This window comes from Perna viridis, chromosome 1 (assembly GCF_037379345.1).
Source record: "Perna viridis isolate PV_CMFRI_1.1 ecotype Kerala chromosome 1, ASM3737934v1, whole genome shotgun sequence".
Taxonomy (NCBI): Eukaryota; Metazoa; Mollusca; class Bivalvia; order Mytilida; family Mytilidae; genus Perna; species Perna viridis.
The window spans coordinates 71,298,355-71,325,268 of NC_142445.1; the positions used below are offsets into that span (position 1 = coordinate 71,298,355).

Consider the following 26,914-nt stretch of genomic DNA (forward strand, 5'->3'; position numbering starts at 1 on the left):
AATTGGATGGGACACAATGATAATATGGTCGACGAATTTTGTTTGCGACTGGAAATAGGGGGAGATGGGTAGAGTTGGGCAATTTAGCCTCCTGTGGTGGAGCCAAGGTTCCTACTCCTATCGATTTATACTTTGAGATATAATGAATCAATTCGAGGAAATTCAATGTCTTTCTCCCGTATCATACTGTTTTGGCGTCAGGTCTAGTGTTCCAAGTCCAGGACACCCTATTTCCTAGCTTGTCAGTTTTCACGTATGTATTTGAGTTTTTGGTTACGGTAACTTCATAAGCACGTATGATAATTATAGTTTAGGTCAATATCTGGGAGTAAAAATACTATTTTAAATTACTAAATGAGACTTTTGCATATTGTAGACCCTACACTGTTACGTGATTATCAAACAACGGATTTGTTCTAAAATAGAGATGCTTGCTAACAAATATATAAAGTATCCAACTTACCTTCCAAATTCTGGAGAATCATCTCTTTTTAAATTTTCGAGTAAAGCTGCCTGTATATTTCCATTTTTTTTCATCTTGACCGTTTACAATCAGAACAAGCGTTTTAGATATGGATAAAATATTGCTCATAAAAAGTCAAATCCATGGTAGACGAATGGGGGAACGAAAACCATGACACGTTGAACAAATCAGTTTTCATACAAATGGATACTACATCGTAAGGATCCACGAGTACGACCATAAAACTTCTGTAGTGATACAAATTGTGATATGTAATTTTGAAAAAGAGGTCATAGAGATATTGACATTGTATTATTGGTTGTAATTTTGGTCCAGAGTTCGGTGTCGAAAGGCAAATGCCAGACAATATCTTTCATATTATGGCTTACAAAGGTCATTTATGAAACTACTGGATTGAACATTTGACTAGTTTCAAATACCAACAAGTTAAAAACGATCGTTTTCATTAAGTGTTACCCCCTTCCGTGTTGAGATGAGGTTTTACATCAAATTACACTCGCCTTACCTCTATAATAACAAAGATACTTTAAATAACTACAATTTAGAAATGAAGAATTATGCTACTTTGCTTGACGTTCCAGGACATCAGTACATATGAAATGTATTTTAGTTAAATGACTCATAAAAACATAGTTAGAATGTCACGCCGTTTTGAATAAAAATGATGTTGTTCACTGTGTGGAACGTTATATTTTTTTGAAGCGCATGTAGTAATAACAGATTTTTTTTATGACACGAGTTGATTTGTATTTGACATTATGATTTGGCTGGTACATGTAAACGATTTCAACAAACAAAAACAAAAAATAAAAATACTCCCTTCAGACCAACCCCCCAAAAACCCGACTGTTCATTATCATTAATAAAGTGATGGCTTGATTTTTTTTTATTAAAAATGTGTGAGATGTAGTACCATACATAGTACAAATATATAATGTAATAGCTTACAAATTATCATAACTGAATAAATTTCTTGAATATCAAAATAAATATATTAAGTACTAAAAAGACGAAACGCCGATATAGTTAGCATGCGAATTCACTTATAATGATCGAAAGTGCCATTATTGATAACATTGTAGATGAAATCAGTTGATTTGAAACAGATGTACATGTAGGTAGTGTTTCACATGTCTCAGGTGCACCAGAACTTAATGTAGACCTGATGAATTCCGAGTTCACATTGGTCCAGTACGTTCGTTGTCTTCGTGCTATTGTTGCCCTGAAGAAAATAATGCAATATTAATTCTTAATTGAGCAGCGTCGTAAGTGTGGTTCTGCAGTGTCTTTGTAAGTGTTTGTATGTGCTCTTTTAAATATTATCTTTTCTAAATCAATCAAGGCATTTATCATATTTTGGTGATGATAAAATAATTTTGGTCCAAATGTGTATTCAGCCATACAATCTGTCTTTCTGTAATTAAGGAGTGACTTACAAATGCAGATTGGTAAAAGGAACTCTTAAAAAATTTTGAGCTAAACGGGTTCGATCCCAATTAAGTTTTAGTAAGAAATATTCAGACTTACCGCACATACACATGCCCGACATTCATTGGTGGAGCTTTCCATGTGATTGTTCTGTTGTAAATATGCAAATGTGCTTTGTGGCCAATGGTATCCTGTTGATTCAATAACATATAACACAATGAACAGCGAGCTGTAAATAATTGACAAAAAGTATATAGCTTATTAAGAGCTTTCATTATGTTAGTAAATATAATGCATCTATTATCTTTGGAAGTTCACTACTTACTTCCTGAATTTTATTCACTACATTTTTTCTCATGCAAATGATCTGTTTATATTGACGTTTTAATGGACATTGAAGCTTCCAATCCAGTAAATTTGATTAAATGAAATCAGTTTTTGATTACCTCCATATTAAAATAGCTATGGTTTCCAAATTAAAGCAGTTAATGTCAGAAAGTCATCACCAGTATTTACTTGCATCTAAAACAGTTATGATAAGTCAGAAAGTCATCACCAGTATTTACTTACATCTAAAACAGTTATGATAAGTCAGAAAGTCATCACCAGTATTTACTTACATCTAAAACAGTTATGATAAGTCAGAAAGTCATCACCAGTATTTACTTACATCTAAATTAAGCAGTTATGATAAGTCAGAAAGTCATCACCAGTATTTACTTACATCTAAAGCAGTTATGATGTCAGAAAGTTTTCACCAGCTTTTACTTACTTCCATATTAAAACAGTTAAGGTTAGTGAGAAAGTCCTCATCAGATGCTATAGATAGTTTTCCAACAGGAATATATTTATTGTCGTTAGAACAATCCGCTCTTCTCACTTGTAGTAATATTCCTTCAAAGAAATCAATGCCATGTTTCCCGTCTGCATACACTTTAACTGAAATAATAAGTATTTTTAGTATATTTTTGTATAACCTTTGATATAAAAGATCCCTGAAGGAGTACAAAAAGGGCAACTAAATTTTACACCTAAAGCAAATTCATCAATAAAAACAAAGATTTAGCTATTATACATTAAATCATTTCATGGCAAATTTAATTGACAATTCTATTATCTAAACAAATTTTCTATTTTAAGTTTTTAAGAAAATAACGTAGTTATCGCAATCAATGTATTTTTTACAGTCCTTACTTTCTATTTCCTGGTTCGGTGTGTACGTATTGGAGGAAACGTCTATTATATATGGTGATTCTGTGGTTTGGGGGTATGCTGTTTTCCCCGAATCTTTGTGACCGGACGGTAACATGTCTACGCAAGCTGATCCTGGTACATATAAACCATGACCATTAACCATGGACAATGGTATCAGTAACAGTAACAAAACACACACCATAGTTCTAAAATAAAATACAACACGGGAAACGATACATGGAATTCTGTCAAACGCAATAAGTTTCTTTCCAATAAGTTTTACGATGAACTTAATCAGAGTTAATCAAATTCAGAATCTGAATATATATAAAAAAGGAGCTGGGCTATTTACATTTTTGTACCTCACGGGAAGATAAACACATAAACACATTCAACTGTAACAGGCAGAAAGATAGTGAATTTCAAATAGCATTTTGTATAAATATCAGACAGGACATGATTCATACGTTTAAAACAATCAATTTGTTTCATTGTTGCACTTTTGAGTTAAATATTGTACAGAGTTATCGTTCGTGTTTGGTTGATTAATGGAGAAAAGATCGTAGAGGTATGGCGTATGAAGATGAACAAAGCATCGTTTGTTAGGTGAGTGAGTTTTTCAGTGAATCACCTAAACATTTGGCAGTGTCTGCATTTTATATGGATTAGTTTTTAAATACTTTTGTCTAGTAAAACAAATCTAGGGTCCATAATAGTGGAGGCTCATCTTTTTTTTTGTAATTTATGATGAAATCGGAGGTGAAATGAGCAGCAGGAGTAGATACAAACAATTACAAAAAGGGGGTGGGGAAAGTCCGACCTAGAAATTAAAAAAGGGCGTGAAGCTATTACAAACATTGTCCTAGATCCGTCATCTAACAGTGCAGAGTCCCTCTGACTTCCGGTATAACAAGAGTTTAAAGCGCATTTCACACGAATAGTGCAGATGCATCGAAGTGCTAATGTCGTGGCGGTAATTTGGATAACGTCTTAAATATTAATTGCCAACGATATAGCCTATGCAAGTATTACGAGTCCGTCTAAAATCAGGCAGGGGATATTCATCATATCTCAGTGAAACTGTTTGTTACATCCTTAAAGCAACTCTTTCTAAGTTCATTTCCTCGGATCTGCTGTATATCATGAACATTGTTTTGACTGGTTGTATTGTAAAAACTGGCCAGAAATGTTGATACTTCTAGTGACCAACTTTCTTTTCAGCTCTTACTGTCGAATACAGTTTCTAAGCGCCGCCTACCGGATAATTTACAAACCTTAGTTTTTTGGATTAAAATACGCGTGAATCACTAATCATAAGCTTCGGTCTGGTTTTAAGACATGTAATACAATGTAATAGAACGTCATGGCAACTTTGCGACATATTTTACCAGCCATACGCTTTACTAATAACATCAGGCCATCTACACCAGTAAATGTCGAAGTAAGATATATTATTAACCTGTGTATAAACCAACGTTGTCTATTGTAGAAAACAATAAATTGAAACATGACGCTCTCAAATCTTGTGTACAAACCACCCTAGGCGAGCTGTGTATCTGAAATTGGTTCATGTGCTTGGCCATAAAAGTTATATCCCTGATTATAACACAGTTGTAATCTTTCCGCTTCGTGACTTATTCAGACCATACTGTATATTTTATCATGGAGTCTTAAAACAAAATCCTGTATAATGTGAAAAAACACCTGGTCTTCTCGTGTCATTATAAAGAATATTCATTTACAATTGGGAACAAATAATGAACAAAATGTGCTTCTCGTGTAGTGAAAATAATTAAGACTCGTTTCAAGCCTATGTTTCAAGATATTATATACCATATTTCGGTCGTGACGTAGGCATTTGTGAATCCTTGAATAGAATTTATACCTTTATAAACTGGACTTATGTCTATTAAAGCTTAAATAGAATCATTTTAGGAGCAACTCGGTGAGCACAGGATGCTTACACTACCGGCGTGCCTGTTCAATGCTCCAAGTCTTTAATGGAGTCCGAAGTTTTAATTTACTTTTGGTTATACGAGGGGTTTTTCTCTAAATATTCTTATATCTTTTGCATGGACTTCTCATGCTTAACTCTATATAAAAAAATGATAACTCTTGCAAAGTGTCAATTTCATGTTCAATCAATGTAATTTTATCTTAAAAGCGCAACAACCAAATGAGAAACTAAGACTGGTTATGTGGTATATAGTTTACTGTGTCTGATTTTTAGGAAGACTGATCGCCTGGATATAGGTGAGATATTGCTGCTCGGGCGTTAAACCTCAACAAACAAACATAGAAAGACTGGTACTTAAAGTCACAGTATTCACACGTGGTCTGACAATTTTGTGTGTTTACTGTTTCAGTATTACTTATTGGTCCAAGCTAGCCATATTGGATTGAGGAGTAGTTGAAGCCCAATTTGACTAGCCGATGACCAATATCTCAGGCCATATGGGAAACCTTGCGCCATTATACCTTTGTTGACTAAGTATTCCAATACATCATATTTGCCTAGGCCAATATTGATTTTAACCAGGTCAATATGGTTTATTGGACGGCTAAATCCCGTAATGGCGCATTTTTGTATTTTGTTTTATATGTTAATGCATGTTATTTCATATAGGCCCTGTTATAGGTTTGAAGTCTGTCATATTGGTCGAGGCGGTCGCCGAGGGCCAATACGGCTATCGAAGCCAATATGATTGACCGAAACCTATAACAGGGCCAATCTTGGAAAACCTTGCGCCATTATACCTTTGTTGACTAAGTATTCCAATACATCATATTTGCCTAGGCCAATATTGATTTTAACCAGGTCAATATGGTTTATTGGACGGCTAAATCCTGTAATGGCGCATTTTTGTATTTTGTTTTATATGTTAATACATGTTATTTCATATAGGCCCTGTTATAGGTTTGAAGTCTGTCATATTGGTCGAGGCGGTCGCCGAGGGCCAATACGGCTGTCGAAGACAATATGATTGACCGAAACCTATAACAGGGCCAATATGACGTTACATATTTATTGACAATTTTATTAACCAACTCAACTAGATGATTTGTAGAACAGTTGTTTTCCTGTTTTACCAAAAACATGTAGGTTTATTTGCATTAATTAGTCTTAAATATCCTTTTTGTATAAAATGGAAGATTTTTTGTGTTTCTTCAGCTTTTAGTCCTGATGATCAAAGTTCATGAAATCCAATTCTAACTCAAAATGGCGGTGTCAAACGACCGGAAGTTATGATGCCGCATTGGTTCTGGTTTGATCCATATTGGCCCTCTTTTTTATATTGGCCCCGTATAGATGCCCGGTTTAAATTCATATCAATTTGTCAATTTTTGACATATTTTAACGTATTTTTGGGGAGTTGGTTAATAATGTATTGTATTTAGGCTAATATTCAAGCGTTAGTCAATATTTTTTCCGACGCAGTCGGTATTGAGTTCCCTTTGACATCACGTGACATTCGTGATGCATAAGCATGACAACTTAACCGATGTAGCTAACAAACTCGTATTTCTTTGGACAAATGTGATAGCAAGAGTGAAATTTAAGGCTCCATTTGGGGCATTGGTGTCTGGAACATTTCCAATTACTTTATTGGAAATAGTTTACTTATTGAACTAAAACATAACTGAAATACGAAACAGTGATCACACAGTGTACTAACGGCTAGAAACCACTAATTCCACTTCCCATAGGCTTCTATGCAAATTTCACAATATTCAATGGCTTCTCTGGACTTTACCTTAACTTTAACCTGCAGAGGACTATATATCAGCATGATTCTACATATGTCAGCTCACAATCCTCAGAATGGCATGTGGGGTTAGCAGACTTGCAGTGCAGTACTGGTCACCGGAAGTGAAGTGTCTATAAATAGCATGGGAAATCCCAGTGTTTTCACGAGATAGGGGTATATTTAGAAATCATTATGGAGATTAGGCGTCACATCACAAGAAGCAAAATGCACCTATAAAATATACAGAAATGTTTTTCCTTTCAGAAACTGTTTAAATTTTTTAAATAAGATGAGAACTTTTTTCACAGCACTATGAGGAACAGGGGTAATTTCTGCATAGGACTATTTTTGCGTACCTTCCAAATGCTCATTAGTTGAATTGGTGGTCTGTAACCTGAAGAGTCACTTTCTGTCTTAGAAGAAATAAATAACTATACAAGTGTCTTCCTATACACATACTGAATGCATTTGCAAAGTTTCAGTGAAATGTGACAAGCCCTTTTTAAAATATTTGATTTTTAAATATAGGGTAACCAAGTTGCGTGAGCAAAAAAGTGACAATATTCTACCATACTTAAATGCATTAAATATTTGCAAAGAACTTTTTCTGACTTTTCAAATAAAAAAAATCAATCACGACTTGTTTTTTAACAATAATAATAAAGAGATAGCCTTTAAAAGTAATCATTTTCTGAATAATTGGTCTATTTTAAAAAATTTATGTCTGACATGCCTCCCCCTTTTTCTTGATCACATGTCAAAAACCCTAAATCTTTAAATTTTTATAAAAGGTGATATCTTTGGCTTTAAATTTGTAAATACAGTGTTTTCACATTACAACATGACCAGTGAAGGGCACCTAAAGCAAAAAAAAGTACTCAAAAATGGATTTTCCATGTTGCCATAGGGAAATGCTTATATGTCCTTAACCGCAGTAATGAAAGTGAGTTTTTCCTCATTTCTAACCAATTTTTTGCTCAAATTTACACAAAACTTGATTTCAAGTGCTGATTACCACCATATTTAGGTAAACATAGCCCTCAAAGTTTACTATTTGATATTTTACTAAGTTTTCTACACTTTTCACAAGATAGGACATGAAAATCAGCCAAAAAGACCAATTTTCCATAATTTGGACCTATAACTTAAAAAAATGCATATTATGAAGGATTTTTGTAGTGTATTCCTCTCATAGCAAAGTTTACAAGATCTTCAAGTAGTTTAAAGCTATTCCAAGAAACTTTTCATTTTGCAATGGCTTCAGCTTAAGGCTAGAAACCACTAATTCCACTTCCCATAGGCTTCTATGCAAATTTCACAATATTCAATGGCTTCTCTGGACTTTACCTTAACTTTAACCTGCAGATGACTATATATCAGCATGATTCTACATATGTCAGCTCACAATCCTCAGAATGACATGTGGGGTCAGCAGACTTGCAGTGCAGTACTGGTCACCGGAAGTGAAGTGTCTATAAATAGCATGGGAAAACCCAGTGTTTTCACGAGATAGTGGTATATTTAGAAATCATTATGGAGATTAGGCGTCACATCACAAGAAGCAAAATGCACCTATAAAATGTACAGAAATGTTTTTCCTTTCAGAAACTGTTTAAATTTTTTAAATAAGATGAGAACTTTTTTCACAGCACTATGAGGAACAGGGGTAATTTCTGCATAGGACTATTTTTGCGTACGTCCAAATGCTCATTGGTTGAATTGGTAGTCTGTAACCTGGATAAAATCTGATTACGGTATGCGTTGGTTATCTTTTTTAAAGATAGTACTTGTTATTTACTGTAAGTCTCTATCTATTTTTATCAAAATAAAAGGTCACCTTTGTCCGTTTATTATTTTATTACTAAATATGAGTTTGATTTTCTTTCTTTCTACCAGGTGAATGAAAATGTTAAAAAGCTAATTACCCGTTTTTTTTACACGATTATTGTATTCCAGACACACCAATTTCAGCGCGTAGTATGGCATTTGTAACTTCACCATGGTTGTGGTCTCGAAGCCTATGAAGGATGTCATCATGGCTACTGATTTTGTATGAAAATATCAACTAATGCACAAAAAATATGCACTTTAGTTAGGATAATTTTTTTTCAATTGATCTGAAAACAGTTATATTTCAACAAAAGGGGACAAATATATCATATATCATATATTTTAAATACAAATATACCTTTTTATATAATTATGCATTATAAGCTTTAGTTTAAACCTGTATCGATTATCCTATATCGCATACCCTATATCACACCTCTAGACCTATATCGCATACCCTATATCACACCTTTAGACCTATATCGAATACCCTATATCACACCTCTGGACCTATATCGCATACCCTATATCACACCTTTAGACCTATATCGAATACCCTACATCACACCTCTGGACCTATATCGCATACCCTATATCACACCTTTAGACCTATATCGAATACCCTACATCACACCTCTGGACCTATATCGCATACCCTATATCACACCTTTAGACCTATATCGCATACCCTATATCACACCTTTAGACCTATATCGAATACCCTATATCACACCTCTGGACCTATATCGCATACCCCATATGAAGTAAAGTTGAAATATATGAAATAATGAACATGACATGTAAAATCTTCATCACATGTGCTATCAACCTACGACCTTTATCATATAGTTAACCATAAAGTACATCTCAGAGGACGAAATTCGGGTGTAAAATATTTTACATCCACAGCAGACAGGGATAATAATAAGGACTGTTTTGGTACTTGAATGATTATTGTATTTCAATTTGCTTAATTTACTTTTAAAATAATACTTAGATGTGTTGAACATTTATTTACATAGTTTTGATTCTTTTGTGTCTTAAGATGTCTGGAATAAAAAATGTCTTCGAGACACACGAAATATTCGTTTTCGTGCCTTGAAGACATGTCAAAAAATAATCAGGAGCCTCCAAAATGGATTTTAAACTTATTTCAGTGAATTGGACTGTGCCATGACTTGAACACGTGTCTTGTGGACACACCTCTTGAAGTGTGTCTTGAAGTTGTGTCTTGTGGACACATCTCTTGAAGACGTATCGTGTGGACACACCTCTTGAAGTCGTGTCTTGTGGACACACCTCTTGAAGTGTGTCTTGTGGACACACCTCTTGAAGACGTATCTTATGGACACACCTCTTGAAGTGTGTCTTGTGGACACACCTCTTGAAGTCGTTTTTTGAAGGCATGTCTTCAAGATGCAGTAGAAGAGAAAATAATCCATTACCATTTAAAGCCGTCTTATAGATTTAGGCTAGATTTTCACACAGTTCGGAAGTAAAGATAGGTTTCACTTGTTCTTAACATACTCATTTTACAATAAGCTCCAAGAAGTCATGCCAGGAACAAAAAGGACTAAATTACAAGAAAAGCTACAGAAGAAAAAGGAAAGCAATTTTCATAGCATAACTTTTCATGATTTTTTGCTATTGTAGCAGCACTTCATCTGAGGGCTGATCAATCAATTACACTATGGTTTAGAGTTTTTATTCGTAATGCGGCAATATATGGCAAGATCATTCACAATATTTTCCGGGAGAAAAACCCTATAGAAATAAGTGCAATCATAGATATCTGGTAACCATATATCAAATATCTATATTTCAACAATACCTATGTATACAAATTGGGTTTCGTATAATGAAATGATCCTAATTAGCTCAAATAAAACAAAGTGTGCATGCATACATTTTCTATGTTTATGACTATTCGTAACTCGTACATTGTCTACTTGTATGAAATATTAACAAACTAACGTTAAAATACTGATTGGAAGCTACTAATAGAAATGCATACAGTAACTTACTAAACCAAAAGGTATAATGTATACCATATAAGGTTAGGGTCAATATTATAGCAAAACAAAATTGACAAACTAGTATGTTAATTGTTTGTTTAACAATTGAAAGTTTTTTTTCCTTGAAATCTTTCTCTTTGCAATATACACATTAAGACATTTAGTTTGATACATAAAATGCTAACCTTCTACAGCAGTTTGATTTTTTGCACTCGGTGATTTTGTCAAATGCAATTGTCGATGTTTCCATCATGTTTTTTTGTATTGGAAACTTGACAACTTTACATTTGATATTCAACAACCTTACTTTCTGTGAACTTTAGCATTTTGCACTTATTAACCCAAACTGAATTTTTTGGTATAAAAAAATTGATATTTGTGATGTACCCGTTATGACCTTTAGTTTGATATGCGACAACCTAACTATATAAAATACTTCAGCTTTTGCACACTCTGACCTCATTCAACTCAATTATTTGGAGACAAAACATCAATATTTCGAATGTACGCTTTTAATATGTAACAACCTTACCCTCTTACCCTCTTTGAAAAAAACTTACAAGGTAAAGGTCATACAATTATGTCAAGGTCACAAACCGGATTCTGCAAAACATTTAAATTGTCATAACTTTTGAACAGACGGTCTAACAGATGTAAACTTGGCGTCAAAATACAGGTTTATCGAGAGTTTGATTTCATACTCTGTATGTATGCACTTATCTCTTATTGTTTTCTTAATATCAAGGCTCGGATTTTGCAATGAGAAGGCTTCCTAGCACTCTATGACCTTTGACATTGGATGCAAATGAAAGGTCACATGGACCAAAGAACTTTTATGAAGTTTCCATTTCCCTACAACTTTCGGTTCTTGAAATATATAAATTTAAAAAACTAAGTATGATATTTCAAGGGATATAACTCCTGTATGGTTTGATAACAAAATACATGTTTATGTTTATTTATTAGGTTTTCTGCTTGTCTACATGAAACTGTTTTCAGATTGGTCTATCTATTGTAGTAATCAAGATATGAGCCAGCACTCCACAGTTTAGTTTAGTTTCCCCTTTTGGCTAGGATGAAAAATGACATAAATGGAAACCGGTGGTTGCTATAGTGATTAAAAATGAAGAATCTATTCTGGATAAAACATTTTCTGAAAAAAGGGGACTTTTAAAAGTATTTTGCAATGTTTTATATATTTTCAATGTTGAAGGGGCTTTTTTCAATGACAATTTTACTTCATTGTGAAAGTGAAAGTAAGTCAATTTTTCAAAATGCTAAATTTAATAAGTGGATTACAAAGTGAAATAGCTCAAAATCTAACCGGCGATGCCCATATGAGGAAGGGGTTTTCGAAGGAAAAAGTTTGAACAGTTTCAGGGGATGAAATAAAAATTGCAGATATTTTGCGGGAAATTTGAATAACCTGATTTTATGAACTTTTTTGCAAATTTTCGCTTATTTTTGCATGGTTTCTATGGTAACCCTATATGCTGTGGGTAATTTTTTTCCAAAAAAATTTTTTACTGCATCCTGAAGGCCTTGGCTAGAGCTATTTCTAAATATATAGATTTACAGATGCTTGACATTTTTTTAAAGTGATAAATGTTACAAAGCATCAGATTACAAGTCCAAAATTAGGCAGTTCTGCAATACTGTGGAGTGCTGGCTGAGCGATTGAAAGAATGTTTTAAAGGGACATAACTCTTAAAGATGACAATGCAATCTTTAGCAGTCATTTTATAATAGAACATGATGACATCTACATATACACCATATATGAATATGAGATCATGAAACATGAGTTCGAGGACCATGTTGATATACTCTAATAAGCAGGAGATAACTTCTACAATGGACGATGAAATTCTTTACAGGGTCATCCCGTACAAGTCCTAAATGAGGTCTACAACTAACGCTCTATGACCTTTGACCTTGAATGCAAATAATAGGTCACATCGACAAAAGATCATTGATGATGGTCCCATATCTCTATAACTTGTGGTTCTCGAAATATATTTTTTTTTAAAACTTAAGAATGATGTTTCAAGGGATATAACTCCCGTATGGTTTGATAACAAAATACATATGTATGTTAATTATATAGGTCGTCTGCCTATGTACATGAAACCGTTTGCAGATTGATCCTATCTATTATGATTCTCAAGATATGAGCGATTGAAAGAAACTGTGTTAAAGGGACATAAATCTTAAAGATGATAATGAAATCCTTAGCAGGGTCATTTTCTATTAGAACATGATGGCATCTACACGTTCTCTAAACATGATCATGATAAATGTGTTGGGGGACCATGTAGAAATAAAGGCCAGTATAAGAGAGATTATCGTCTACAATGAATAATGGAATTCTTTACCGGGTCATCTTTTGAAAGTCCTTAATGAGCTCTATAGCTGGTCCAAATATGGTAATGATATCTTAAAAGATGAATTGGGGGGGGGCATGTCAAAGTAAATTTTGCAAATGATGAAAGAAGAAAAAAAACCATTAGAAAAACATTCAGGTCTTTCCCATGTAGGAAAAGACCTTAAAAATAGTTAAAATCATAGTAACAAATCTTCACGCAGCAAGGTGCAAAAGTCTACATTCGTCTTAAGACACCTCGCATTTGGCTAATTATACCCGTGTAACAAGATAATTGGTTGTGAGTAAACGAAACCAATCACCGTAACAATTGATTTGTGCTCATACAGTTAAAAATATTATTGACCACATTTACACAAATGTTATTATAAGACTCTGAACTTTTAACTTTTAACACATACATGCTGGTGCGCTCGACTACGTACTCATTCATTTGCCAACTTATTTATAGCTATTTAAAAACGCAAATACCCTAGTTATGCAAAACTAGTAATCCGAATTTGCTTAGGGGAGTTTGGGAGCATCCCCCAAGAAAATTTTGAAATATTAAACCTCAAATCCTGCATTCTGAGGGTATCGAACAATTTTTCAACAATTTTTAAAAATAGCAATTTTCTGAGAGGGACCCTGGATCCGCCACTGCTTACTCAAACCGGATAAAACATTACTCTGCATACTTTTAGCGAAAAGTTAGCAAAGAAAACGAAAGAAACTAACCTGTATTTTGTAAAATATTTATACCCCAAAGAAATTTAGTTGCAGTGTGAAATATCTCAATCAGTATTCACAGGCCAGGATAAGAGAGCATGTGATAAAATGAATAATTGGAATTTACCGCCGAAAACCCTGAGAGCCAATAAAAATGGAAGAAATGAGCGGCTAACTCGACCATGAGAAATACTACAGAATTTCACAGTGAACCAATATCAACAGAACTGTATAAAATGTCTTCTGTCAACTGTCGTAACTCGTCAAGTAAAAATTAACACCTGTCAAATTCAATACATACAACACAATCATTATTTCATAAAGACAAACTAAATACAAACACATTATACATATACAATTGAAGCAATACACAATTTACCATACAAATAATAAAATAACAGGCTACCACACTATTTCCATTTGGTTTATGGGCAGTTTGCTCATATGATCCGCCAGTAGCTTGAATATTCAAACTTGAACCATGTAAAAATTAACTGGTCACTTGGTGAAACTATTGAAACATAAATTTAAATCGTGTAACTTCAAGCGTCCTTCTTTCAGTGGTCATTAAAATTAAAAAGTATACACCTTAGTTATCTTTAGAAGACTTATACAGAACTTGGCTTAGCTCTGTCATCGTCCGCTCAGAAAGATATATTTCAGGTCAGATTGTATCACGGTTCATTTACTCCATCTAAATTATTATGGAGATATAATTATCAAAAAAATAAATTTTAATAGCGAGCACCGCGAAGCGGTGTAAGCTCTACGGTTATTACGTGTACTTTCTAAATTTCCCTCAAGGTTTCCCAATATACTAACGAAAAAAAAGTCATGTCCCGGAAGTAACAAAAAGTGACTGTCCTTACGGAGAAAATTCATCATATCCTTCAATCAAACAAATAAAATAATATAGGTTAAGATTACGTTTCAGTAAAAATAAATTCATCTTTTCTGATAGTTTTTCAAGTCTTTTTCTATTTTTTTTTTACTTATTTAAAGAAGTAAATGTTATGCTTTTAAAAACTTCGGGAAACACGTGGATGTGTACGTACGTGTTACGGTGTATCTCCACTGTTCCACTGTTGCTGTTGTCAAGACCCTAACCCGCCTTGGAAAAAATATAACTCCGATTGTATTATCAAAATCGAAGCATAGCTATTCTAAGATAGGAAATGCAATCATTTTCTTGTTTGGAATTTGCAGCTGTCGTCTGCCTTTTGTTTACGTCACATGATGTGTGTAAAATATTCCCACCATCCGTGGAGAACTGTAATATTTCCGGTATCTGTACAGATTGATCTGACAGGCCAAAACTGAAATGAATATTGCTAGAGATGTCCTGTAGGGATAAAAAATGTAAAGTATTGCGAAGTGCTACAAAGTAATTGACCATTTTGAGAACCAGGGTAAAGGGGGTATGGGGTTGGGAATCTGGATGAAAAAACTGTTCAAATTATTCATTTATTGAAAAAAAAAAACAATTAATTAACAAGACAGATTTTCAAATAGAATATTGATTTTGTTTGCTGCTTCAATATAAATAAAAATATTGCACTTGCAAAGCAAACATTTTCATGCGGGTGGACCCCCTCTATGTAATGTCCTTCATTATTTTGACGAGTTTCGCGCAGACGGTACATGTATGTTAAAGGCTCACGGTGCTCGCAGATTTAGGCAATGCCTACCCATATTATTTTGTAGTAGGAATAAAATTCATAAAACAGGCATGATAGCAGAATGCTTCCAGAAATTTGAATTGGTTATTACACAGAATAGTTTAATGATACCTACATGATAGAAGATATTTTTATGTTTGGAGATGTATTTACACATAATTATTACAATGATTATTGTTCTTATAGCCTGTAAATCTGATGTCCTTTCTTTGTCTGGTATCAAATCATAAAACAGTTTCAACAAAGATTCAACAAACATTTTTTTTGTAAATGGTTAAAACTCGTCTATTGCAGGAGATTTTTGGTGCCACATATACAATACCTAGTCACATATTAGGTGGTCAGCAAGCATATTCAAAATGCTTGCCAAATGTACATTAAACAAATACTTGTATTGTGCTTTAAAAAAAACCACAAAAAAAAACACGAATACTTAATAAAAGAACATTTTAGTGTACAATGTACAATTGTACAATTACAGACAAATTGAACTATGTTTTAATGTACATTTACTACAACTTATTTTAGTCAATCTACCTTTTTTTCTCACATCTTGCTTGATAAAAAGAATTAAATATTTCACTGTGCTTTCTTTCTTTACACTTCATTGGTACCCTAAATGCCAATATCTGGATAAATAATAATAAAACAGGTCTTTAAAATGCGACTTGAATTTATTCAATCATTGATGACAAATAGAATAGTTGCCAAAAAAAAAAAAAAAACAAAAAAAACAAAAAAAAAAAACAAAAAAAAAAAAACAAAAAAAAAAAAAAAAACCAACATTTTATTGATTGTTTGTATAATATTATTACAGACACACATCATAACATCATATATGTTCATGTAAGTACAATATAGAAATAGCCATTTTTGCAGGCTTCTCAGATTAAGAACTTATGCAGGTTTCTCCGTGTTGACACCTACATGTACATGTATGGGGATTAATAAATAGTTTACCTGTAGTTTGAATTACATGTATCTTCAGTGATATTGTTAGCCGTATTACTCATCTTAACTAAAAGTCCCTGTGAGACTTTAAACCATAATTTGCATCAATTTAAATGTCAGGAAAGTTACTACTTTAAATAGGACTAGTTTCTGCAAAAATTGTGTTGTATAATGGTATATGTATGTTGCTGTCAACGTCCATGTCGTCAACATTGTCTGTAGACACTTGATTTTCATTCGATAATTTGAATATTTGTTTGTTTATCTTTATGACATTTATAACAGGATTCAAAATCTGTCTGTAGACACTTGGTTTTCGTGGGATAATTTGAGTATTAGTTGGTTGATCTTTATTAAATTTTATAACAAGGACTTAGGTTAGTATTGATTTTGAGGGTTATAGTCCCAACCTTGACCTTAAGCAAGCATATGAGTGCAGTCAATGATATTGTTTCACAATATTCTATATCATAATGGTCAGACTTGTTTTGATCTTGAACCTTTCAGACTTTTCCTGGTGTCAAGAAAACAATTTGTTTATTTTTGTTCCAATTTTGAGACAGTTTTAACTGGATACCTAATAAAAATCCCTGCCTGCATTGTTCGATCAGATTTCAGATATCTCTTAAAGTTTTCAAGTTATAAGGAGTCAAAGAAAGGGGCCAAACCCGACAAAATTGTCATTTCATTTTTTTGGCCTGATTTTGAAAATTTGTTATTGAATTTCAAGTTTTTTTGCTATATTATGTCCAAACCTGTTATTGTGTCCCTATGATTAAGTGTGTCAAAATCCAAATATTGAGTCCACACTTGCCCCAACTGTTCAGGGTTTGACCACTGTGGGTGTACCATGCTGCACTCAGGAAAGCATTTTATTAGGATTGTGACTTGAGTAAAGTAAGAATACCAGTAAAGGGTTGCAAATAAGCCAAAAACACTTATTTTTTTCTGATTTCTGGACAAAAACTTGAGTGAAAGTACATGGATTACTTCGGAATTTTGGCACAAGGTACAAGGTAGGATTGATTTTGCAGGTTTTGACAGGGATTATCTACGGATAATGGATGAAGTGACCACTTCAGTTCTGATTATTTTTTTATTCTGTGTCAAATGTCTAAATGTAATCCAATTCAAAGCCTTGGTAAGTTAGAATGGTGTGTCCATACTTTCCCCAACTGATAAAGGTTCAACCTCTGCGGTAGTATCAAGATGCGCCATGCAAAGCATTTTATTGTTTAATATTCAGCATATGGTTTACTGTCAGTCTGTCCTAAAAATAAGATGGGGTGCACAGAGATAAATTCCATCATATGATTTTGAGTTATCTGGGTTAATTTGATATGCTGAATCTTGCTATCATGTACCGGTGAATTTGAGACTGCATTTTTTAACGACAGATCGTATGAAACCCAGAAAACGTCACGCTTTTTTGTACTCATGAAGCATTTGTATACAGATTTTTGTATGTAGATTTTTTGCCTGGTTTTTAAATTATGTAAGTTCAGGGGTAATTACATTTTACGTCATATGTTTAAAAAATGAGATTATACGTATTTAAACCAATTAAATGAGATGTTAGGCCATAAAAGTTAATGTCAAATATAAACCTTTGACCTAATTTATAAGTGCCCCACCACAAAAAGTGGCGGTTGCCCAATTGTGATCACGATGTCCATCTTCGTTAAAAACTGGTGTCTGGGCTGTAACTTTTTTGTCTTTCGAAGTAAGCATTTGATATTTTGCATTTTGGTAGATCATCTAAAAACGATGCGTCGCATACCATGGATAGCCGCCTTTGACCTTTAATCTTGGATCTCAAGGTCAATTTCCTGTTATTTCGGTCTTTGGATGTGGGCTTTTGATATTGGCATTTGGGAGATCACATAAAGAATGTGTCATGCACCACCATTGATAGTGGCCTATGACCTTGCACATTGACCTCAAGGTCAAATTTCTGTTTTTTTTCGGTGACAAACTTATGTCCAGGCTGTGTCTTTTTGTCTTTGAATGTGGGCTTCTGATATTTGGCTTGGGGTAGAATACCTAAAGAATTGTGTCACGTACCATGGATAGTGGCCTATGACATTGAACTTTGACCTCAAGGTCAAATTACTTTTTTGCAGTGAGAAACTTGTGTTTGGAATATGTTTGATTCCACACTTTATTTTTCAACTGGTAAATATTACTACTGAATAAGAATGCTTCCTTATAAACCGAAAAAATCGAGTTGGTAAGCTTTATAATTAATTGCCCAGAGAGTGCGGGGGGGGGGGTGGCCATTTTGGATTTGTAGTTTCTTTTCTGATATTTAATTCAATTACAGCTGTAAAACTTAAATATTGTTTCCATATTAGCCCCGACTTTAGTCTATTGAGACATTTCAATATGTGCCCCAAAGAATTATATCTGTACTGCCAGGTAAAAGCAGATTAAAATTGTGATATACGAATTGCAAATATGGTCGGTTATAAATGAATGTTACTAGTCATAAACAAACGTTGCCAAATGTTGCCTTTTACTACAGATAATTTCAGATGCAATATTTAGGCATGGCTTAGGTGGATTGAGTGTCCTCACCAAAGTTGGCAAAGCATTGGTTGAAATGTTAAATTAAAAAAAAAGCATTTGCAAAAATATATGATTTAAGTATAGCATCAAATACGGTGTTATATATCTCCCATGCGTCCATTCATTAGGTCAAATCAAGAATTTTCTATGTATGTTAAGCTCTCCTTGGCAACCTGAAACATGCATGTATTAAGCCTGTAGCAACATAGTATATCTATTAAAAAACTTTTGAATAAGGTGACACGTATCATATAACAGCTGACTATAAATATTGTGACTTGCCTACATATACAGTATCTAAAAATATTGACGTAATGTGCTTGTACATGTATAAGGACTTCTTTAAGTATGAAATTTTGGACTTCAGATGTGTTTCAATATGTCTTAAAAGACAAGTGAATGTGATCTGAATATGTCTTGAGACATGAAATTCATATCTCAAGATGTCTTAAGACATGAAATTCATGTCTCAAAATGTCTTAAACCATGATCATATCAAGATATTTAATCATGTCTCAAGATGTCTCAAGGCATGTCTTTAAGACATGTCTTAAAGACTTGTCTATAAGACGCGTCTCAAGACATTTAATTTTAACGTGTCTCATAACATCCGAAGATGTCTCAAGACACTGAGGTCTATTTGCTATGCTCTACGTCATATTGGCCTAGGCCAATATTGATTTTAACCAGGCCAATATGGCGTATTGGACAGGAAAAATCCGTATGAGTTGGCCAAATCCCGTATTGGCACATTTTTGTATCTTCTGTTGCATATTGTATTTAGGCTAATATTCAAGCGTTGGTCAATATTTTTTTCCGACGCAGTCGGTATTGAGATTGCTTTGACATCACGTGACATTCGTGATGCATAACCATGGCAATTTAACCGATGTAGCTAACAAACTCGTTTTTCATTGGACAAAAATGATAGCAACAGTGAAATTTAAGACTCGATTGGAGCACTGGTGTCTGGAACATTTTCAATCACTTAATTGAACTAATACATAACTGAAATACGAAACAGTGATCAAAAAGTGTACTAAATAAAATCTGATTACGGTATGCATTGATTATCTTTTTTAAAGATAGTACTTGTTATTTACTGTAAGTCTTTATCTATTTTGTATCAAAATAAAAGAAGGTCACTTTTGTCCGTTTATTATGTTTGACTAAATATGAGTTTGATTTTCCTTCATTCTACCAGGTGAATGAAAATGTTAAAAAGCTAATTACCCGTTTTTGTTTACACGATTATTGAATTCCAGACACACCAATTTCAGCGCGTGATCCTCTTGTGGCACTTGTAACTTCACCATGGTTGTGGTCTCGAAGCCTTTGAAGGATGTTATCAAGGCTACTGATTTTGTATAAAAATTTTAATTAATGCACAAAAAATATACACTTTAGTTAGGACAAATAGCGTAGTTTTTTTTAATTGATCTGAACAGTTATATTTCGGATAAAAATATACCTTTTTTGTATAATTATGCATTACAAGCTTTTGTTTAAACCTGTATCGTTTACCCTATATAGCATACCCTATATCGCACCTCTAAACCTATATCGCATGCCCGACATCACATCTTGAGACCTATATCGAATACCCTATATCACACCTTTAGACCTATATCGCATACCCTATATTACACCTCTAGACCTATATCGCATACCTTATATCGCCTCTTTAGACCAATTTCGTGTATACCCTTATCATACCTCTAGACCTATATTGCATACTCTATATCACACCTGTAGACCTATATTGCATACCTTATATCGCCTCCCTAGACCTATATCGCATACCCTTTATCACACCTGTAGACTTACATCGCATACCATATATCATACCTCTAGACCTATATTGCATACTCTACATCACACCTGTAGACCTATATTGCAAACCTTATATCGCCTCCCTAGACCTATATCGCAAACCCTTTATCACACCTGTAGACTTACATCGCATACCATATATCACACCTCTAGACCTATATCGCATACCCTATATCACACCTCTAGACCTATATCGCATACCCTCTACTTCACCTCTAGACCCATATCGCCTCCCTAGACCTATATCGCATACCCTATATCACACCTCTAGACCCATATCGCCTTCCTAGACCTATATCGCATACCCTATATCACACCTCTAGATCCATATCGCCTCCCTAGACCTATATCGCATACCCTATATCACACCTCTAGATCCATATCGCCTCCCTAGACCTATATCGCATACCCTATATCACACCTCTAGACCTATATCGCATACCCTATATCATACCTCTAGACCCATATCGCCTCCCTAGACCTATATCGCATACCCTATATCACACCTCTAGATCCATATCGCCTTCCTATACCTATATCGCATACCCTATATCACACCTCTAGATCCATATCACCTCCCTAGACCTATATCGCATACCCTATATCACACCTCTAGATCCATATCGCCTCCCTAGACCTATATCGCATACCCTATATAACACCTCTAGACCCATATCGCCTCCCTAGACCTATATCGCATACCCTATATCACACCTCTAGATCCATATCGCCTCCCTAGACCTATATCGCATACCCTATATCACACCTCTAGATCCATATCGCCTCCCTAGACCTATATCGCATACCCTATATCACACCTCTAGATCCATATCGCCTTCCTAGACCTATATCGCATACCCTATATCACACCTCTAGATCCATATCGCCTCCCTAGACCTATATCGCATACCCTATATCACACCTCTAGATCCATATCGCCTCCCTAGACCTATATCGCATACCCAATATGAAGTAAAGTTAAAATATATAAAATAATAAACATGACATGTCAAAATCTATCTGTATCACATGTGGTATCAACCTTCGACCTTTATCATCCCACGGGCACTTGGGTGATATTGGAGTCTCGGATAGACATGTATTATTCAGTATATAGCTAACCATAAAGTACATCTTAATGGACTAAATTCGCTTGTAAAATATTTTAAACCCAGAGCAGGCATGGGTATTAATAAGGACTCTTATGGTAATTGAATGATTAAAGTGTTTCAATTTGCTTATTTTACTTTAAAAATAATACTTAGATGTGTTGAACATTTACTTATACTTAAAAGTGCAGAGAGTATAATATTATGTCAGGACATTTGAAGACCTTCATTTGAAACATCCGTTGTGTTGTATACTCGCACCCAAGATTTATCGTTATTGGTGTAGAGTTTCGTTTGAATAATATGACGCCCAGATCTGTATATATTATTTACTACAATTTAAAAAAAAATGGGTCAACATTTCTCGGTCATCAGTTAAATCTATTTAACCCAAAAATTACGTGACTGTTACTGTGTTCTCCACGAGGTATATTATAAATGACTTTTCTATAATGACTTCGTGAATCATCCTTTTACGTGGTTGAACAGAGAGTAATTATATTGTCACAATCTGATATTCATATTTAATATTAGAAATTTCCTGCACCTTGAGGAGAAATCGTCCGGCAAGCAAAAGCTTCATTGGTACACAGCCTAACTTGTCAAGTGGTCTAGGGTGCAGTATATACTTCAGGCGAGTACGACTTTGAGTGCCACCGAGGAAACTACCAAAATTAGCTCGGCAGATTTGACAGTTCTAACACCGTTATGAAGTTTTTAGAACATCATGTGTATACAAGAAAAAATACAACATATGTTTTTCATGTTTAAAAAAAAAAAGAAAAAAATGTTGATCCCATGAAAAACATATGTTTCTGGCCTACACATTAGTTCATGGAAAACAATTCAATAAAAATCAAAGGGTATTCGTATGTTTTCAGATAGATTTCACATATGAAAAGAATTTGGTTTTCATATGATTTTCGTCAACATACGAGTTTATGTATTTCTATATTTTTTCTGTTAATGGTAAATCAGAGCCTATGAAATCAACATTTTAGAAGTACCTGGTACGGCATCTGAACATTGTGAGAATCATCTAGACCCTGTAAAAGAGCCTTTCTGAGAGTGACGTATGCATTTCCATGCGATGTCGAATTCTGCTATTAAGAGAGATAGAGAAGAGCATTATCAGGTCCACAACTACAAGCTGACAATTTAACACACACACATACACACACACACACACACAAATGAAATAGGTGTCTATATATTTATTGTCTTACAAGACAAAACATCGACCTATATAAATTCGTATGCATGTGACTTCTGGTGAACTTAATCCGTGGATGTAAATGTCGCTTCTTTAATAACAAATCTGATTGCAAAGCGAAAGTGGTTATTCAACAGCAAGGAGGACCGACGAACTCGATCCGTAAAAGAAAAAAGTTCGAATATAACGCAAGGATCTATTTGAAATTTACGTATTGTGATATAGTGTGGCTCAAAAATGGTTATTATTTATTTGAAAACTAATCAAGAAATAGATGAAATGAAAATACCTCCCGTAAGAGCAGATGTAATTTCGAAGTCTCTCTAAAGGGTGTTCGGATTCGGGTGCAGAAAAAAAGAGGTAACTCGAATGAAAATGGAATCCCCAGCAGACAAACACAACGGTGTTTCTAAAATTTACAGGGTGTTTCATTATGTTGGTAGGTTACATAAGGATGATTTTCATTTGTATCCCGGGTAAAGAAAATTTATGGCAGGGTCAGTAGAACGAGAAATTCCCTTTTGACTTTCGAGATTTTCTAAAGTATCGTCGATATCGGATGGAAAACCATACGTGTTCCGAATAGACACCTGCTCCAAAGGGAGATAAATGTTGACAAAACGTTGGTCCGCAAGTCGGGAATACCATGGTTAAAGTATTTTTAACCCAGGTGTATGTCCTGTCGACAATCTTCGGAAGTAATGACGAAAAATAATTAGATCAGAGTTATCGATCTTCTCTGATTAAAAAAAAACCCGTCATTTTCACAATATTCTGTAGGTATTATCGACATTTATTGCTTCAATTGCATTACTACAAACTTATTTCATTGAATCAGCAAAATGTAGTAGAATTAGAACTGAACAAATTTGGCAGCTAATGCAGCTATAATATTGGTGATAATGTAAAATTGCCAATTCTGTCTACATACATGGGACCAACTGACGTTAGAAATATAAGAGGTGCTGCTCTTGAAATTAATGACATTGGTCATATAAGATAAAAAGCAAGGTGGGAAAAATAAAGGGTATAGGAGTCAAAACCAGTTCGAAGGCCTTCCTATTGCTACACTTGGATAGTTAGATGTTGATGAATGAATGTAGTGTGAGAAAGATTGTTAGAAAGTTACTTTTTTCAATGTTTCGTCAATAAACATGCATAAATTTTAAGTGTATTTTTATTTTGAAAATATTGTAAAAGTTGAAATAATTTATTTACTTGTTATAACCTGTACAGGCAAAGATTGTACATGTTTTAACTTGTGAATTTTGGTCATACAAGTTATAACTTGTACGGACATTATGTTCATGTTATAACAGTAAAAGAAAAAAAAACAAAAAACAAAACAAAAAAAAAACAAAAAAAAACAAAAAACAAAAAAAAACAAAAAACAAAAAAAAAAAAAAAACGTTAAAATTGAATATAAACTTTGTATCTATATATATTTTTCTTTCTTTAATACACAAAAAATGTAAATATGACCGAATTAAAGATGTAAAAATGTCACTGCTTCCTTTGTTAGTAACACCCGATGTTGTAATGCTTTAGTGCGCTTGAACTCTATCAATGATGATGAATGTTTACATCGTGTCATCATGTGATAATTGAAAAAAGACATGAATAGTGGTTAACTATTCAGTTACATCACGAAACTCATTCACTTTAAAATAATGTAACAAAACCCCCGTACATCATCGACATGATGTCACCTGTCAGAAATGAGACTGAAATCCTTATCCATGCTTTTATCGATTCAATAAAATATAGAACATTAAGGTCGCATAAAAATTAGCCTTTTCTTATTTAGTTAAATACATGATTATTTTTTATCATTACTCAAAATCCCAGGCTAAAATGTCGATCATAGTAAGAATTAAAAAAAAACAAACCTTATAGCTATTTAAGAAACAGTTTGGTCTCTTTAAACAATGTGTAGTTAAAACTGTTAATGTATGGCTTGTATGAATTTCGCCAATAATTTGCTGGCGACAAAAAATGTGAAAGGAACATTGTTTCCTCACTTCCATAATTTATCTTTTATCATGAAATGTGCAGCAAAATAAACTATCATCGAAAGGTAAAAAGAGGGAATCAAGTTTACCTACTGTGATGTAGAGCTCTAGCCAAATCTTAACCAAAAAGTTTTTTTTCAGAAATCAGCCTAGGAAGAAAATATTGCGAACACAATTTCTATCGTTAATTGTTCTCAAGATATTGGTTAATAACCGATATAAATACGTCATTTTTGCGTTTGTATGGCGCTAACAAGGAGTCGTCTTACAACTTCAACCGAACTTAATCTTTTATACACCTAACTGTGTTGACCAATTAATCAATTAAAAGGTTTATTATGGTTTCCAAGAAGTCAGTTTTGGTCTTCCAAGGATAATAACTCTAACAACTTTGACCGATTTGAGACTTTTGTAGAGCTCTCCAAACCTAAGAAGGAAAATCGAATTTATTTTCCAGTGTTTCTTTGTTTTTCCGTTTATATTTAGAAATTGGTGAATTGACCGCTGTGGTCTAAATAAATAACAACGGCGGCCATTTTTAATGCTTTATCGATATAATTTTCAAAGTAGATATGCTAAGGTAGCTGATAAACATATTGAGTAATATATGTAATCAACTGAATGGTTTTCAAAGAAAATTTAACGACAGACGAACACCAAGTGAAGGCACTAACTCACATGGTCACCAGGTGAGCTAAAAACAAATAAACAAACACAAAAACATAGTAAGTTATCCGGACAAATAAAAACGCGAAATAGGAGGCCATTATTCAGGTGAGCGACATGGTTTTCATGAAAATGACATGATAAAATTTTCAAACTACTTTTAAAAAAAATATAAGCAGTGCTTTTAAAGTTGGTTAGAAAACAAATCAGTAGCCTGTATACGATTATTCTCAGCGACTAAATACATAAAAACGTTCAAAGGCAAAACGTTTGAAACATAACCTCATTGGACAAACATTACAGACGATCTATTCACCAAAGGATAAATGCTACTTGAATGACTAGTTAATAGATTAAATATGAACAACAAATAAAATGGTCACTTTATGTCAACAAATGCTATAATTTATTCATTAACATTTACTTTCAACAAGTACAGAATATTGACCAAGTATAGTGATCTGCAATATTTGTTGATATATTGTAGCATTTTTCTTGCTAGTTTAGTGTACAATATTTCATTTTCAATTGATTACCATGCTGTTATCAATACATTACGATTGAACCATTATTATACTGAAAATTATATATGGATGCGTTGTCTGTTATACTTTCAGACAGCATTATTCTAGAGTTTCTTAATCTGGAGTGTTTAGTATCGATGATTGAAGTCTAGAAACCAATCATCACTTTTACATTAGTATTTAACGATTTCAAATCAAAATATATGAATCTCAGACAGACAAAAATGTGAAGGTACTTGGCTACATCTAAACGTCATTTTATTTTTTAGGTCTTGGATCAAAAAGTTGACATTAAAATAATAAATTTAATCACATTTTATACAAAAAAGTTATTTAGTTCTTACCTGAAATCCTGAATATTTGAAAATGCATAAAACCTTTTCTTTAAACTAATCTTTTGAATTTGTGCATACACCACTGAACATTTAATGTAAATGTTACCAGTGCGAGATTGGTTTTGGGTTTTAAAAATTAAACTTTACACTTTGAAGACGGAAGCGAAGTGGAGATCCTATTTAATACGCATTCATTAACGTCCATGAATTTTAATGAGGTAGTATTTGTAAAA

At 33.7% G+C, this 26,914-nt stretch overlaps 1 protein-coding gene across 1 annotated transcript; it reads right to left on the reverse strand.

The window, feature by feature from the left end:
* Positions 1-1,355: 1,355 nt before the first annotated feature.
* On the reverse strand, positions 1,356-26,846 carry LOC148630242 (putative defense protein Hdd11). Its single transcript, XM_088564038.1, has 5 exons — positions 26,691-26,846; positions 3,107-3,312; positions 2,685-2,851; positions 2,012-2,103; positions 1,356-1,706 (listed from the first exon to the last, which is right to left on the reverse strand). Exons 2-5 carry the CDS (start codon positions 3,306-3,308, stop codon positions 1,511-1,513), a joined length of 657 nt encoding a protein of 218 aa, XP_088420164.1. The 5' UTR covers positions 3,309-3,312; positions 26,691-26,846; the 3' UTR covers positions 1,356-1,510.
* Positions 26,847-26,914: the final 68 nt, after the last annotated feature.

Coding starts and splice junctions, on each gene's coding strand:
- LOC148630242 (XM_088564038.1), bottom strand. CDS start 3,308: ATGGTGTGTGTTTTGTTACTGTTACTGATACCATTGTCCATGGTTAAT. Junction 2,104..2,684: donor TTAACTGTTTTAATATGGAA/GTAAGTAAAAGC, acceptor TTGAATCAACAG/GATACCATTGGCCACAAAGC. Junction 1,707..2,011: donor GTCGGGCATGTGTATGTGCG/GTAAGTCTGAAT, acceptor TATTTTCTTCAG/GGCAACAATAGCACGAAGAC.